General features: G+C 37.6%; 1 protein-coding gene across 11 annotated transcripts in view; it reads right to left on the bottom strand.

Moving 5' to 3' along the window:
* Positions 1-18,303, bottom strand: part of MEI4 (meiotic double-stranded break formation protein 4) — a 129,295-nt gene that overhangs the window by 51,743 nt on the left and 59,249 nt on the right. For 10 of the 11 annotated variants that reach the window (XM_064412492.1, XM_064412481.1, XM_064412485.1 and 7 more), the window contains one exon: positions 8,879-9,127. In XM_064412492.1, the coding sequence (XP_064268562.1) occupies positions 8,879-9,127 (249 nt within the window). Of the gene's footprint in view, positions 1-8,878; positions 9,128-18,129; positions 18,189-18,303 lie in introns of those variants that run through there. The other variant, XM_064412482.1, reaches the window with a different exon arrangement.

Here is an 18,303-nt window from a genome sequence, read left to right as displayed (position 1 = left end):
TTGTTAAGCCATTTACATGTTCTAGTCATTTGGGGAGGAGGTGGCAGTTATGTTGTAAAAAATAACAACGCATCAGGAAATACTCATTATTTCCCTCTAAATGTCTAGAAATAGCTTGTAATTTTTTTCTTGAAAGAAGCTAAACTCATTACTTTGTACTTACCTACTATTCAAATGAGAAAGCAGTCTTGATGCTCACACCATGTGGTTATCGAGTAAAAAAACCCAACAAAACACCAGAAATGGCATTAAGCCTGCCTCAGACTAACAAGGATCTTTAAATACTAATTTCAAGAACATTTGACTCTAAGTGTATTAGAACAAGAAATATGAAAATTTAGTATGCGTGATAAAGTGACCACAAATTTTACAATACCATAAGTAATGAAATATCTGGTCGTGAACAATTTTACAGTCTCCTTAAATTTGTCACATCAAATTCAGGATATATTTAAGTTCTTAAGTTCTATTTAGTACTTAAGTTTCTTACTAAACTAAGATCCTGAGCTAAAAAACAAAGCAAGATCCTGAGCCCCGAACAAAGCAAGATGTGGTCCCACAAAGAACTCACATCCCTCTACACATATCCACTACTGCAGAAAAAGTATGGCCTGAAAATCAGAAGCCACTCAAGGGATGAGGGAGTGACTTACATAGTGCACAGTGTGTCAGTAAGGTGTGCAGGCACTAGAACTCAGAACTTACATACTTCTGTGGGACCACAAAACAGAGGCTTTCATCAGGGCAGTGAGATGCCAACTCACTGCCCCAGGATTAGAGAATAGGGAGCCTTCGGCTAGCCCTAAGGAAGCAGAGCTCTAGAAAACACCAAAGTCAATACCATCTCCAACATACATTCTCTCACTACCCAGTGCAGATAAGAAGAGGCAGCTTGTATAAGATCTGTGTAGTAGGAGCTGGGGTGGTGGAAGATGATGTATTAAGACGCTATGCTGGTGGCTACCTCAGACTGGAGAACATTTGAAAGAGAAAGGCCAAATGCTACAAGTAGTTCTACATTTAAAACTTGGAAGAAGGATCCTCAACTGATGAAATTGCTGTGAAATGGTAAAATGATCTTCAAGTCTCTGAAAAACTTAATCTACCTGCAGTTTCACCACCAACAGGGACTGCAGAACAGAAAACTGGCTTGAAGGTGGCAGAGGTGAGAAGCAAAATGAAGACATGATCTGAATTATGCAAAGAAAAACTTACTTCACTTTCAAGCATTAGACATTGTTTATATTCCCTCATTTCATGAGCAGACACATGGATTATCACTTGAAAATCAAAACCACTGACATCAGACATATAAAGTTATCTTAAAACTCAGTTACAGTTGATACTCTCAGTTCCACTTCTGAAAGAAAAAAAAAATGAGACATTCATAGGATTCTGCTTTCCAAGTAGGTGTTCAGTCAATAACCTCTAAAAGGAAATGAAAATGTAATTGAAATTATGTTCACATCTACATTTTTCAGAGCTCTGTTATTCTTCATTTAATTTTCATTGATCGGTTTGTTTGAAGTGCACTTTCCATGAACAATGTATCAGGTTTATTCTCTGATTTAAAATCCCATACATTTTCTTTGCCTTTCTTTCATGTGTAACTCTGCCTCTATTCTGCTGGTTTCATTACTAAGCTGACTGGTGGAAGAAAAAAAAACTGTCCCCTCCTCATGAACTCATATGTGTTTAGCACCCCATTGGAACCAAGCCAAACTTCTATTTTCATTATTCCATAATAACAATTCCAAAATATTATTTAAGATATTATTAGAATTCTCCAAATAAGAAGTCTTAGAAGCCTTGTATCCCACACTTCGCTTCTGCATCTCCATCGGGGTTGTTTTGTAACTGGCTTGGAAAAGTAAAGTCCTTTGTTTGAATGCAAGGTGCCTTTTTATGATTTTTAATGCTAAAGGTGCATGCTGACATATTTTATCCCATTTAGGGATAATTTCACAGAAATGAATATAGGACTTACTAAAATTGTCAGATTGTTCAGTGCTAGGATTTAAGTGCTTCTTTAAAGGCTTAGAAGCATATACTTCAATTTGTTAGGGATTTTGCTTACATAAAGCACCTAAATGTTTAGAATTCAGCAAGAACTGAGAAGGATTTTGAGGATATAAACATTCATTTTTCAGGGATCTCTGTGGATGACAGCACAAATCTTCTGTAGTTCGAGTCAAACAAAGCAAACTTGCAGTAAAGATATGAAAGGGTAGATAATCAGGTGACAAACATACAGATTTGGGTCAGTTAATGCTCACCAAGCAGCTCTGACAACAAAAGATCTGACAAGCTTTACAATATTGATCATCTCAATGATGTGACAGAAATGTGAGTTCTAAGCCACACAGGGGATATTTCAAAATACTAAATGAATTAATGTTATCTCTAAATAGACTACCTGACTGAACTGTAGTACTACACTGTAAGCATTATATCTTATTAAAAATGCTGTGCATTATGAAACAAACTGGGCTTTGCTAAGAGACAGGAAATGGCAGCCAATGAAGACTGCAATGATCTAGATGCAACTTAGTGAGATGAAGGCTAAAATTCCTTAAGAAGTCAGCTAAAATGTACCTTCCTAAAAACATGGCTGTTCTTGAATACAACATGGTATAAACGCTTAGCTTTTCTGTCTATATATCCAGAAGGATGCAAACAAAGATCTGCTTGAGGAACTAGATTCTAAGGTTGAGCTGGATTAAGGTTGTCCAAAAGAGTTTTGAAATCTCCATTCTCAGAGATATTTAGAAAATGTCTGGACACAGGCCTGCACAACTGGCTCTAGATGACCATGCTTGACAAGAGGCTTGGATGATCTTCAAGTAGATCTTCAGCAGTCCCTTCCAACTTCCACCATTCTGTGATTCTGTATTTCCAGGAAAAAAAAATGCCTGAGTCTTAGCTTCCCACAGTAGACTTAAAGACAAAAAGATCCTAATTGCCACTTCTTAACCGGTTTTCACCATATACATTCAGTTTTCCCCAAAACGATCATTCCATTACCCAGAAGAAAAGAAAATAATCTACACTAATCTATGAACCCCACTTGCTTTTATGAATCTTATTCCTAATAATCACTACACATCTTATAATGAATTAATAAAATAATAACAAACTCTTGCTGGAAAAATTGAGTTGATTTTGCCTCTGAATGGGTTCCTTACACAGAAATCTGGAAGAAAATGTTGTTTATTGGGTCCTTTTGCCCCAACTACGTGCTTAGAACAGCTGTTGCAATGCCATCAGATAAGACATGCAGCACCTGCTTTCAAAGGGAGAAAGTTTCCACAACCAAAACAGACCTGTTATCCATGGGAGGAGCAGTACTCTGAGATTTCAATGAATCATTACACTCCAGCTGGTGCTTTTTACAGATTGCAAATTAACTTATTTAATTATCCTGAAAAGGCCTCAGCTTTCATAAAGTTCCCCATTGTGTCAATACAATTATGGAGAACAGATTTATCTCATCATCATATTCCAAGAGCCATATTCCTATAAATCTGTGCTAAACACAATTTAACTTCATTTTTGCCATCTCACAGATCTGCTTTAATTTCTTTCTTCTCCTCATAAAAACATAAAATACTTGTTAGGTTGTGAGACATTCCTTGCCATGCTGCCTACTTGCATTATTACCACTTGTAGATGCATGGGAGTACACCAGTACACTTAAGATGTCAAATTACATTTCTGAAGTACTGTTTGTCTGACACCCCTAAGCCTTAGAGGAAAAAATGCTGACATGACACACTGGACTGCCCTTATGGATCTGAATGGAGAGAAAGACACCTATTTTTATCTCAAGGGATGGGGAAGCAAGAAGTAGGAAGGTAGAATGTCTTTATGCAAAAAAATCACATCCCTAAGCACCTGAAAAAATAATCAGAACTGTCTTCCATGGCAACATCAAATTAACTGTTGACTGCTGCCCAATGGAGAATCCTCTGACCTTAGAAAAAGGAAGATAGAAAAGGCAAGAAGTAAAAGATACCCTCAGAGGCTGACAGCTCCTCTGCAATTGTCATGCTTTTGTACTCCTTCCAAATACCAGAGGAGGAAAGTGATGACAGGGCACAGCAATCTGTAACAGCAGCTCATTTAAACATGCCAACCTGAAAAAATAGCTTTTCCTTAAACATACCACCATAACTTGGAAATTCTAGTCTGTAGTCCTCTACCTTAGTACTATGTCATAGGAACTAAAATTGTTGCTAAGTGCTATTTGCAACATATGTGAACATTTCACACTATTTCATCTACCTTCTGTGAAGGAAATAGTTTTCCCTAATAGACTAATGTGTTTGTATCATTACTATTCAGTCAGATGTGGACTGCTGTTAACCCCATTAACAAGGAAGACTCCTTTATGAGGCTGCAGCTAACAAACACACTGAGGAAATCTTCAGGTTTTGGTCTGACCTTTCAGAATCAATCTGATTGGTATCTCTTTGAAAATGAGCTTAAAAAATCTATTATCAATTATGTTCTCTCACCACTCCTTTTAATGTAAGGAGGCAGAGGAAACATCACAAGCTATATTACTTAAGCCATGATGGAGAGCTTTGCCCTTTCAGAAGTTTGAAATCCAATTATTCAGAAAATATTTTGACTGACCATGATCTTTCCTGCCATCACCAAAGCAGGATGTACCTCATCCTGTCTCTGCCTACCAGGGAAATCCTCGGGTAAAAGATGAGCACCAAGTATCTACCTCTCCCTTTTGAGCAAGAAATTCCCAAGCCATGACTTACTGGGAAGTAGACAGAAAAGAGAAGGCCAAATTCTGTGTCCCAAAGCAAGGCTGCTGGTAAACTGTAGCTGTGTAATGCTTATAATCAGTTTTCCTTCAGCTGTTGAGCTGGCTAGCTCCAGCTCACAGTGACAAGAAATGAGACCAAAGAGTCTTCAGTCATACTAATCTACAAAGGAAGCTGCTCCCCTTTTCCACATGTACAATTAAATGTCTCAAGAAACACACCAAGTTAAGAAGTGAAGCGGGAGATAAAAAATTCTTTTTTTCTCTGGGTATTATTCCCAAAAGAGATACAAGTTGCATCTTTGACATGGAATAGAATTTATAGGACAGTATCCTGAAAGGTGGAACACAGCCCCAGGATACAGTCAAAAATCAGACACTCAGGTTAATCACAGTGTGACTCGGAGGTCAGCATTTCCCTAAACACAGAGACACACTGTAGTAGGGTGGCTGGCACGTGCTACTGTGGAGGCTAAAAACAGGAGGGAACTCCAGGGCATGGCAGAAGACGCTCCACTGTAAATTACCTATAAAAGGAAGAGTAACCTAATTCTAAAAAGGTACAGGGTGGAGAGAATCTGGTTTTTATTTTAATTAGAGGAGCAAGCAGTTCAGTTCAAATTCCTACCCACTGCATAAGAAGGGACTAACTTGAACCAAGTTTGAAAGTGAAGCTAAGAAAGGAACACATATGTGAGACAAGTTTTGCTAAACATAAACCCCGGATAATCGATTTGGAACCTTCAAGAGTATCAGCTGGAAGCAACCAAGGTAATAAACCTATCCTAATCTATCCTCTAAATTGTCATTCCTAAAATACATGTTCGGCAAAAAAAGGGTAGAATACTGCATTTATGCCTTCTTGGGCTGGAGTAACAGCTGCAGGCTTTTTAGAGCTCTTTAACACAGCCTGCCAAGAAATAATATGACCATTGATTTTATGAACTTAAAAGAGTGTAGAAATTTGTCTTAGAGGACAGGTGCTTCAATCCATGAACCCATGAATTCATCAATGCTTTGTAAGAACCTTCATCTTTTCTTGTTGCTCCAAAGAAAAGTGACAACAGAATGCTTAAATACTTTAAATGCTTATTCTTGAAATTACAACAAGACGTTTCTATCCTCCTTTCAGTGAAATTTTAATCTGAATCAAAGAAAGGCATGAAACTTTGATTTAACATGAGATTTGACTTTTTTTTCTACCTATGGACTTAGCTGTCAGGACAATACTGTCAAGGTGAAAAATAACAGATAATTGTAAAAAGATTCGCTTCTCCTTCTCCACATATGATTGATGTACAGCCAAAAGCACCACCAAGGAAGAGAATCTTTGTATCCAGAAAGGCAACTGAATAGTAAGTAAAATAAGTACCTTCCAGACACAGCACAGTCAGTGAATACTCAACCCTGCACTTTCATAAAAAACACATTAATCTGTAAGAACTCATACCACCAAGCAGTTTACCTGCAGCAAAGCATGCTTCTCCCTCTAAGTTAGGAACTCACAACTTTTTTTGTGTCTCTGAGGACAAAGAACTCTTCAGGTGAAACATAGAAATTTAGGCATCATTTCTTTAAAAAATGGATTCTCTGTTCTTTATCCTTCATGTATTAGCTCATCCGTATTGTGTTCAACTGTATGTGGAGGGAGAAAACTGCTCACAAATTTCTCAAATTGGGAAAATAAAACTCCATGGGCAGTTTCTAATCATTCCTGAAGTCTATGAAAGACCTACTACTGTCATTACAAATAGCAGGTGGGAGAAGCAAGCTCTCACATTTGGGATGTAAAGCAGAGAATATACAGCTGCAAAGTGAACCTTGGCTGAAGGACTCAAACTCTTCAGTTCTCAAGAGGCACCAGCAGGAACAAATGCAGTCTTATCCTTACTGCATGAGATTTTCTGGTGGTGGATTTTGTGAAACCCAAATATTCCTGTATCTAAAGTCATTAATCAAAACAGAAGAAAGCCATAGAAAGGCTGGGGGTTTGAAATATTTTTATGAGTCTGCATTATTTTAAGCAGAACACAAACTCCAGAAATGAGTCTGGAGAAATGAGTGAAGGAAGAGAAAAGGATCCATATCTGCAGATTACTTGGTGGTAAGAGCAATCCTAGTAATCATCCTCAGCCCTAAAGAGCATACCTCTGGTGTGATATTAGGTGGTAAACCTGGGAAACCATAACAATGGCTTGATGGATCCATAGTACTTTCACTTGAAACACCACTTATTACCACTTTTTCTCCTTACTTAGATTCAAGCTCCTTGTCCCTTTTCATCTCAGCAGTAGCCATCCTTTAGCTTCTATTCTCTGCAGGCTTGAAAAATCTCAGAACAGGCACACAACACACAAGAAAGGTGTTTTTTTTTAATCTTGGGGCAGAAGATGGCAGTGGTGTAGTGGCCCCTATTTCAAGTGGCCTTGCTTCTACAACCATCTTCCCATACATGTCAACCACAGATGCTCTACTACTAACATACATCATCAACTTGCCCAAGTGTGCACAGATCTCACCAGCAGATATTCCATCAGCTACCAGTAAATAGCTTTCTTTATTCAAAGTCAAGACCAAGCAGTTGTCTTCAGTGGAACTGTAACCATGAATGCACACAGCAGAAAGAGTGCAGGTGTAAGACATCTAAAATTAGAAAAGATTATCACATTTTAAGTCTGTGAGCAAACTTCAGTGTAACGAGGGTAATGAAAATTAACATCCTTTGCAAGAGGTGTTATCTGCCAGGGACAGTGTTCTTTGCCTATCTTACAATTAACATTTACAGTTTAGAGAATCTTTCAAAAATTAGAACACAGAAGTTGCAAGTGAATTGATCTTGTTTGCTATGTTTTGCTAATTGGTAGTGTTTTCTGTGTTCTGCTTAATCTAAAATTAGAATATCCTCTCCAGACATTAGATGTTTATAAATTTCTCCTGATAATATGTAGCCAGTTCTTCAAAACATGAGACACCTGTTGAAAACTGAATCTTAAAAGTTACTTTTAGTCTTAAATGTCATGTTTGCAATAGGTTGCAGAAAATAGACACACAGACAATAAAAAAGTAAGAATAGTCATTAAATCACTTCTCTGTAGAGAAAGGTCTATTGTACTAATTAAATACATAAACCATTAGAGCTCCTAGCTGAAGTCTAATGACCATCAGTCAACATTACAAATCAGAAATCTTTAGGTATGGCAATAAAAATGCTACTGTTTCAGTACAAAAGCAGTATGGTAAAGCCTCATCAAGTTTTCCACCAGGGAACCTTTTAAAAATCTCCGGTCATTAGCTATACATCTTGGTTTTACAGACACCCTCAGCAGTGAACTAACTTTCTTCAGCCCACAACATTTTGACCTCATCTCCCAGGAAAGTATCTTCCCAGAGCCTGCAGAAATCCTCCACTGCCTGATTTCCAATCTCACACAGTGCCACTGATATCTTGAACTGAGCATGACTTACTACACATGCACAAATCAGAGAAACAGTGCTGTTTGAGACTATCTTTTTTTTTTATTCTTCTTTGACTAAAAGATTTCCTGAATCCAGTAATACCGGACTCACAATATTTTATCATATGCCATAAAAAACATTCACAGTATCCACAGTCTCAATACACTCTCAGAAACAACAGACATGCAGTCCCTTGGCCTGCCCTACCTTCCTGTTATGCATATTAGGGATCAGCGCTTCCAACACTTTAGGTTTAAATTCTGATTTTAAAATCTGTAGGGTAGTTAAAAAATATGCAATATGTCTTTAAGACATGTTCCAACTGTAAATGTAAACTAGCTGTTACAAACTAGTATTTCCAAGGTTATAGAGTAACATTGTGTATTGACAATTTTTGTCTGCAATTATTTTGTATAATACACATTGATTCTGAAGGTTAAATATATAAATTCTGCATAAGTATCAAATTCTCAAGCACAATCCTATTACAAATGAATTAAGTGTTCCACTACTTCAGAATTTTGGGAAAAACAAAAAACTGTACACTGAAGACTCACATCTAGGTAAAAGAAATGGTACAGGCAAGATGAAAGCTGGTTCCTTGCTATTGCAACATAGCCAGAAATTATTTGAGGAACTTACTATTTTCCAAGCAGAATCTTGGAGAGATCCTGTTCAAAAGAAGTTCCTGTCGTAATCGAAGAACTTCAGCTTCCAGCACTTCCACTTTCCATTTCCATCCAAAATCTTGCTCGGATACAGTTCTGGCAAGGTACTCTGTGTATTCTTTGGAACTCTTCCCTGGTGGTTTTGAGTGGATAATTGCAAAAGCCAATGCTAGTTTTGATATTTTCAAATACGCAATCTGATTTTTTCTTCCGCCTTTGATTTCTATTGCATTAGAAAAACAAAAAACAAAAAGGTTACTTCACTATGACTCCATTAAGGAAATGACACAAAATATTTTCTTGGCTTTGAAGACTGTTCAACAGTGAGACCAACTCTTTAATTTCTAGTGCATTCCTAAATCATCAAGAACAGAAATACAAGCATCTGTGCACAATGTGAGAACAGAACATACATGAGCTGCACTCAGCTATAAAAATAAAATTCAGCCAGTGTCTGAGAATAACTGTGGAAGTAGTAAGCACTTCAAATAGGCTTATCCTAGCAAAATTTTTAATGCAAATGTTATCCTCACTAAAGCAAGGATGAAGAAAGTAAAAATACTAACCTCAAAAAAACCACCCTGACACTCTCCCCCTCAAAAGAATTCTGACATGACAGAAGAACCCATGACAGAAGAATTCATTTGGGGTTATTTATACTTAAATACAATATATATTATTTCTTGAAAGTGTACCAGAAGGTCTCAGTGCTCAAAAGATAAAACTGAGGTTGTGTCTGGTTTTGGACACCTGGTATTGATGCCCTTGTAGTTTTAAGTCTATATTAAGCCTCAAGCCTGCAGAAAGCTAAGCAGGCAGCATCAAAGGGATGCAAGTGGCTAGTGAGGTAAGTGAAGAAGACAGTTTTATAAGCTTTGTTACAAACACTGGGAATGGGGCAAAAGGCATTAAAAGAGTCAGAGAAATAAAATATTTAAATAGATGATTACATCATATGCAACAGCACTAGGAACAGGGAAGGAAAAAATTAAATTAAAACCAACTAATATTAACTGGCCTAATTAGCAAAGTCACTTTTTTTTCCTAATTCCACACCATTTTCATTCAGTTGTTTGATGTATTTTTTTCCTCAAAAAATATCACTCCCAAAATAATAATTTAAGAAAAAAAATCACTTCCTATACTTTTGCCCTGACCTTGACATCTACAATTTTTTTCACAATGCTGGTTTTTTCTTGTTATACATCAAAGCTGCAGCACTAGTAAGTTTTGTTGAACAACAGCTCTGAAATAGTCACAGCACAGGTTTGAAAAAGGTATTTTAGGTCATCCTTTCACAAGATTATCTGCTATCACTAAGCAGATTTCTTCCTCTTGTTGTACTCGACTTTAGATAGTAAGTCATAAACCATCACACAGTCATTTATCCATCAGAGACACTTACAGAAGGTACTGTTTTGTATGTATTTCTTTCACCTTTCAAATTCTTCTGAAATGCACAAACAATCCCTGTGCACTCCTTGCACTCTGTCCATTCAGACACAGCAGCCAGTTAACACTTTACGTAGTACAGAGCACAAAGGACGAGTGCAAAAATTCCTTGGGATCTATTTACCTACAGCTATATTTTAAACTACTCTTCTCCACTTGAAACACTCAATTTCTGTCATGTATCAGGGCAAAATCACCTAATCTAAACCATCAGTGCATTCTTAAACTAATTAAGTTGTAAGCCTTTAGAAACTGAACTATACTACATATATCCCTTACTTAAAGCAGTTAGACATTAAATGGTACTTTTGCAAGATTTCTGATAAAGAAAATCTATTTCACACAACTTTTCAATTCATATCTAGATTTCAGTGAAAAGCAGTAGTTGATTCTCTCAATCTCAAAGGATTACCACCTCTGTGGGACAGCTAACTGGTGTAAGACTCTTGCTTGCATTATGCATCAAAGGAAATGCTTACAAATACAAAAGCATGCAAGTAATTGAACTGCCTTCAAAGCTGTGAATAAAATTAAATATGTGGAACCGCACTGAAAGAAGATTAAACAGTAACATTAAGGTATCCAAAATATTTGGCTTTGAATCTGAAAGGTGCTTCCCAGATTATCTCATCAATAGAAATTTCACCCACATGTTACTCAAACAGGGTCTGTCAAACTCCATTCTTAAAAAGTCCCAGTGCAGAGCAGAACGATATGCAGGGCAGGCAGAAAAATGTCTTACACTGCTCATTTAACATTTTGGTAGCTCCAGAGACCACTCTGCCAAAGATTTCTGATTCATCTTCCTTTTAAGGACAAACGCATATTTACTTTTTGCTTCATAACATGTTTTGCCAGTATTAGTATTTTCTTTTAAATTACATTCACAGAAATTGCAAAATTACCAACATTCCAGTATGGGCCGGGGAGTGCTATTTATGCCAGCATTTCATGAATGCTCAGGTGCCTTTTATCATGAGAGTTACCACCAATACATTATTTATTGCATTCTATTTCTCCTTACAGGACATACTATTACAAAGAAAATACAAAGTTTGCTGTCTGACCACTGACATATTACCACTATGCTACCAGTATGAAATGCTACTTTGGTAGCATTTTTTGACCACCCATTACCAAAATAAAGAGAGTCACTTTTTCATTTATCTGGAAAGTGACTACTGTGTTTTAAGCATAACAAAAACCTTAGTGCACAAGGTTACCGTACAATGGAGACAAGCAAAAGGATCTTTCAACTGCAACATTCCAAAATGCTATTTTCTAAAGTAGATGTATCCCTAGTAAGTCAGATAAACCACATAAACCATTACCTAATTTTGTTTTGAGAATCTTAAATAGCATTCCACCTTAACCCTTAAGATATACATTTAATTAATTAATTAATGCAATTTGGAATTTGAGGGAGGCCTTTTCCTCTTTAACATCTACAGATTCACTTCTATGGTAGGAGTGCCTTACACTGAGTAAGTTTAGGGAGATATTCTTGTTTTAGAGGAAAAAAATCACTACTTTTCTGGAAAAATTACTTGTAAATATGCTGTTTGAAAAAACCCCACCAGCAGGAGAGATCACAGAACACAGCTGGTTCTTAGGAACGAGTCACAGCACAGTTTTTGGAGAAGTCACTCTGCTGGATCACAAAATCTCTTGTTTAAAAACATATGACAAATGACAAATAGCAATATTCCTGGATGTATTTTGAGAAAGAATGGATTTCCTAAATATTTTACGGAGAATAAACAGCTCTTTCACTTGCTTTCTTTTACTGACACTATCACCATCTCTCTTTATTTCTCTTCTGATTAGGAAAAGGTAAGTTTGTGTAACAAAAAGAAGTTTTAAGAGTTGCTTGAGGCTTTTCACCATTCCCCTAAAGGGACAACTGCTCTCTCAGAAACTACTATGTAAGTATCCTAGAAAAAAACACACTGGATGACACTATTAGAAATATGGGGATGCTGGCCAACTGTGCATTAGCAAAAATTGCACAGCAATCTGTTGCTCTCAGGAAGTGCTGAACCACCAAATATATTCCACTGAAAGCATATTGGCAGATACAGAGTTTTATCAATAATGTTTTCGCTCCTATCAGCACAGAATTTACACCACTGGTTAGGCAGAAAAAAGTTTTAGAACCAGACCAAAGACTTTCCTTGATTGAGAACAGTACCCGACCAAGAGGAGAAAGGAGTCCCTTGTCTAATTCTAGGTACTAATGCCAAAGTAAATCTGACATAAAGAGAAAGAGAAAGGTTCAAGAATTATCCAAAGCTCCATTCCTGTGATTACTGAGTGTTAAGGAGAACCAGTAATCCCCTGCAAACTCTGCTGGAAGCAGGGCTCAGCACCCTAACAACAGATACCACCTGGTGACAGATTCCCTATGCAAACCCCTTAATCCACAAACTGATACTGGAAGACCATTCAGAGGACACGATGGCTTAACAACACTGTTGAACAGGGCTGAGTCTACAGATTTCCAACACAAGAATGACATTCCATGCTTCCAGCTCTCACGCAGAGAGAGGGTACTGAGAACCCACAGACCTGCTGAGATCCTAGCCATGGAAGGCTGCTGAGCAATTATTCACCTGCTGACATAATTACAGAAGAAGCTATGAACTGTCCTGTACAGGTCTGTGTAACATAACCAAGGGGAACTGAGATGTGGTGCAAGATCCATTGAAGACCTCTGATGTCAGCAGGAAACAGGATAACAGGAAGAACCAGGATAAATCTGATTCATAAGCACTACCCTAATCCACCAATCTGCCAGTGCAGTTTTGCAGGTGCATTTGATGCAGCAGCTCCTACGGAGAGATTGAAATGTTAAGGGTTAATTACTCAAAGAATTGGCCATTTGCAGAAGAAGGTGAATCCTCAACTGTAGAGGTTTTAAGAAGTCTTTCAGAGATGTTTATGAGTAAAGGAGGTGAACTTTATATAATTTACTTTTCTAAGTGGCACCTAAGTCAGTTCTCACTGACCTTGGAAACAGGTAAGTCACAGAGAAATGGAGGGAAGGAAGCTGAGTTATGCTATGATTCAAAATTATAGGGTACTTCAAACCAAACCCAAAACCTAAATTCATTTGGAATAATTCAACACTGGAGTAATACTCAATAATGTCAAAGAATTACAGACCTTAGGTGTGATTTCCAAATTGGCCATGAAATTCATGGCTAATAATGGAGGAAACTGCTCCAAATGTCATAGACAAAACTTTACTGATTATGTCAGGACACTCATTTGTTATTCATAGCACTATCATATGAATTTAAAAAATAATTTCAAAAATTAATACATAAGATACAAAATAGAATGTAATTCATATAACTTCCAGGCCATTCCAGAGATCAGTTTTCTCCACATATGAAATTTTTATATAAAAATAAAAAGATTTGTCAGGACAGAAACAAATTGCCATTCACCACTACTACACAGCTAAGAATCTTCAGATAGCCCTAAACATAAAAAAAAAAAAGCTTTTCCTTCTAAATTCAAGAGTATGGTCTGTCCTTAAAGGTACAATCATTCAAGGAAAAACTGTTTTGTTGACATATTTTTTATTTTAATTAGTCTGTCAATTACACAGTGCTAATAAAGGTGAAAAAATTACCCACATCTTTGTAACCTCAACTGCTTCATACAACAGAAACCAAGATACTGACTCATTATGATGGAGCACAAAATGCTGCAATTGCTGTAGCGGAACTGGGCTGAGCTCAGAGACATACGGCCACAACATTAAGCAACAATAAAATAAACTTGATTAAATTGGTTTGCCTAACACAATGTCATCTGTGTATATTATAAACAATGATAATGGGACAGCTACACAATCAAGATGAACTGAAGTATGCCTCCAATTACGCAGTTTCTATTGCAAAAATGTGTATTAAACCAAGGCTACTCCATGGTGTCATCTTTAAACAACCTATGCTCAAATACACAAAGATATGTAATGTGGACATAGTGAGGGAAGAAATTGCTTTTCCTACAAAAAGCCTAAGAATAACTCCAACATATTTTTTTCAAATGAACTCAAAATGGTAAAACAATACTGAAAATAATAAATATTTAAAATACTTTATGTCAAAAGCACAAGGAAACTTAGATGTAGCATGATTTATTTCTTCAAACTCTAACTTCTAAATAATTTTAGCTTCTAAAATCAAATCTTATAAATTCTCCAAATCCAAGTAACATGAATTAGTTGAAAAAACCATTTTAGAACTTACTAATGTTTCCCAATTATAACCATTTCAGAGAATTTAAGAACATAAGAAAGCATAATCCCTCAGGATTTCAGTAACATTTCTGACGTAGGATTTATCTCTTCTTAACTGCAGAATCCTACAGTTTAGGTGGCTACAACTGTGCTAGCTGTCTGGACTTCTTTTATTATCAATGGGCAGAAACAGAATTTTCCAATGTTAAAAATAAGTCAAGTAATTTGTACATTTTGTGGTAAAGTCGTGACCCAGAAACATTTGCTTCTCCCCACAGACTACAAAGAGTGTTAAGATGACTACATCAGATGCACACACATGTACTGTGGACAGCCAACTGCACTGAGATGAGCTGGTGCACCACAGGCAGCTAAAGCTGAGACCTTCAAAGACCTTTTTAAGGTATCTAATCAACAAGAGAAATTTTGCAAGGCTGAGAGCATCACCCCTTTAAAGAAGTTTGATACCTCTGGGGGGAAAAAAAAAAAAAAGCTTTCTAGAAAAAAAAAACCCAGAAGTTACAGAAAAAAAGTTTGTGAGAATAACCTTGTGAACATATTACAATGCACAAAAATAGCAGACAGGTGCAAATTAAAGACATGAGAAATATCAGGTGTGACTGGAATTATATGAGCACAAAGAATCGGTTTGACTCCTCAGTTTCTTGGCCTCACTCTTCAAAAAGATCATTTGAAAACAGTAATTTAAGCCTAAATTTTATGGTAGCTTAAAATTGTGTATATATTCTCTCTGCAAGCTGAGAGTTCTTCCTTTTGCACTCCTTTTTCTCCTCCAACCGGAGAAGTAAATTTTTTTATGTGTCACTCCTAACATATAGTGAATCTGGCACACAGTATCATTACCATCCTTCTCTTTACTATTCTGAAAACTAAAGACAAAAATATGTTTCCAGAATAGGGAATTTATTTTATAAAACCTGCTGTTCAGAAATTAAACTCAGTGGTGTAAATTTATCTATTCTTATGTCAGCACAGATTTCTTCCACTACTAAACCAGAACTGTGCTCACTTAATCAGCTGGGTGTAAATCCGTTTGGTTTGGGAACTGAGGACGTACTTTTCATTATTGCTTTATGAGATGAAATTTATGAAACCATGAAATTCAGACCCTTATTCTTTTACAAAGTTTCATATATGCTAATAATAATTACATAAAGAGTAAATTTACAGATGGCATTAGGGACTGTGGAAAACAATCCCAGCCTTTATGTACTGCCAAGTTCCAACAAGAAAGCAACCCTTATCTCCCCAGTTTTACCTATTGCAATGACTGTAATAGCTTTTGAATGCAGAATTAAAAAGCAGAGTTCAAAAAAAGGCAATCATCAAGAGTTCGAAGTTTTATATGAAAACTATTTTGCATATCTCTTCTTACCATGTTAAAATATAGTGACTAAAATATTACCATAATTTCCTTTTCAGTTTCACACTTTCAGCCTGAACAGTTCAGTTTCCACAAAGTTTTAAATCTACAAGATCGGTATCTTCCAGTGATACTGATTCATTCGGGTAACCTTCCATAATGCACCCACTGTACTTTAAAAACCTTGGGTTTGGGTTTCTTACAGAATTTAATATAGGCAGAAAGAAATACAAGATTGTTCAGAAGAAAGGAAAGGTTTGTAATAGAGGACAAGGAAAAGAGGGAATACTGCTAGCAATCCAGTACTCTAAAAAGCATACAATAAATAATGATTCCTAACATATACTAAAGATACTAAGGTAACTATAACAACATTTAAATATGTAGTGTCTAAATATTAATTTATGAAGCACTGGAAGTTGTAAAAGACAGGAAACCACTACAGAAACTTGCCAAGGATTCACAGCCAAGTCCATAGACAAATACTTTTTTACACATTAATTTGGCTCAATTACTAGTTTATTCAAATTAAGGCAACATCTAAGCCCTGAAGATGATCAGAAGGCTGGAGCACCTCTCCTCTGAATGCAGGTTGAGAGAGTTGAGGTTGCTAAGCCTGGAAAAGAGAATGGTCCAGGGTGCCTTTCAGCACCTAAAGGCTATTACAAGAAAGCTTGAGAGGGATTTTTACAAGGGCAAGACAAGAGGGAATGATTTTAAACTGAAAGAGGGAAGATTTAGATTAGATATTAGGAAGAAATTCTTTACTGTGGGGGTGGTGAGATGTTGGAACAGATTGCCTGGAGAAGCTGTCGATGCTGCTTGGTTTTAGTTGGGACATTTTCTTCTTAGTAGCTGGTAGAAAGCTGTGGGGTTTGGATTTAGTATAAGAATGAAGCTGATAACATCCTGATGTTTAGGCTGATGCTATGTAGTATTTATCCTAAGTCAAGGACTTTATAATGTCTCACACTCTGCTACTGAGGAACTGTACTGGAAGCTGGGAGGTGAGCAAGGCCAGGAGAGGTGACCCAAACTGGCCAAAGGAATATTGGGATCTCTGTTCAGAAATGGGCTGGGTATTGGTTATCAGGAGCTGATGTTAATCATCTGTTTCTCTTGGGTTCTTTTACTCTCTCTTCCTTTCCTTTTAACAATTCTTCTTATTCATCATGTTATTAGCATACTTAGTATCACAATTATAATATTTTATTTCAGTTATTACATTATTCTTATCTCAACCCATTAGATTTACCTTTTCTTTATGACTATCCCCGCTGCAGTGGGGGGGGCTGTGTGGTACTTAGTTGCCAGCTGGGGTTAAACTCCATCCCTGGAACTGTTCAAGACCAGGATGGATGGGATTTGGAACAACGTGGTGTAGTGGAAGGTGACCTGCCCATGGCAGGAGGGCTGGAACTAGATGATCTTTAAGGATCTCTAACTCCAGGCCATGCTGTGATAATATAAAATTAATCATTACCGTCTTCCATCAGTCAGTGAGAAAAGTGCAAGTGACTAAGCCCTATGATTTCTGAATTCCTAAGGTCAGAATGATCAGAAGCTATCATTTCAATTCGCTGACATTGGAAATAATCAGGTAAAAATATTTGATAATTCTTTGATACTCTACTACATCTGCATATTCACACCAATTTTTTTAAACAGGAGCACTAACAACATTAATTGAATCCCAATATCCATCCAACAAAACTTCAAAATAGTGTTTTTCCTTGTGGCTCAGATGAAATGGACAGGAGAAAACGTCATATTTGTAACTAACAGAGAAAAGCAATTAGCAGCTGATTCTTTATTATTAATAACCAAAGCAGTCCAACTTTCACGAGAAGGCTCCCATTTCCTCCCAAATAAACTCAACCTTTCCTCAGGAAATCACCTGAGGCTGCCCAGGTAAGGCCTCCCGCATGGAGACAAGGCGTGTCCCATGGGAACCAGGTGGCAGTTCCAGGGGAAGCGGGAGAACCAGGGGGCTGTCCGAGGCAGCCTTTGCACATGAGGGATGTCCCCAAAGGCCACCGACACCGCGGGCTGGGGGCATCTCCCGGGCCGGTGCTCCCCTCTCGCAGCTCCCTCAGAGCCTCCCCGGAAGCCCCGCCGGCCTCGCGCCCCGACCCACCTGCAGCGGCGCCGCGGGTGGAACGGGCCATGGCCAGCTCCATGGCCCGGGGCCGGAACGCGGCCGGTCCGGCCCCGCCGCGCAGGGCTGGCAGCTGCTCGCCGCGGGCCCTTCGCTCCCACTCGCGTTTATGTGGGCCGAACGCCGCTGTTCCCTGCGGGAGCCGGCAGGGCC

The sequence above is a fragment of the Passer domesticus genome, chromosome 3 (assembly GCF_036417665.1).
Source record: "Passer domesticus isolate bPasDom1 chromosome 3, bPasDom1.hap1, whole genome shotgun sequence".
NCBI classification, from domain to species: Eukaryota; Metazoa; Chordata; class Aves; order Passeriformes; family Passeridae; genus Passer; species Passer domesticus.
This window is presented reverse-complemented; position numbering and strand designations above follow the sequence as displayed.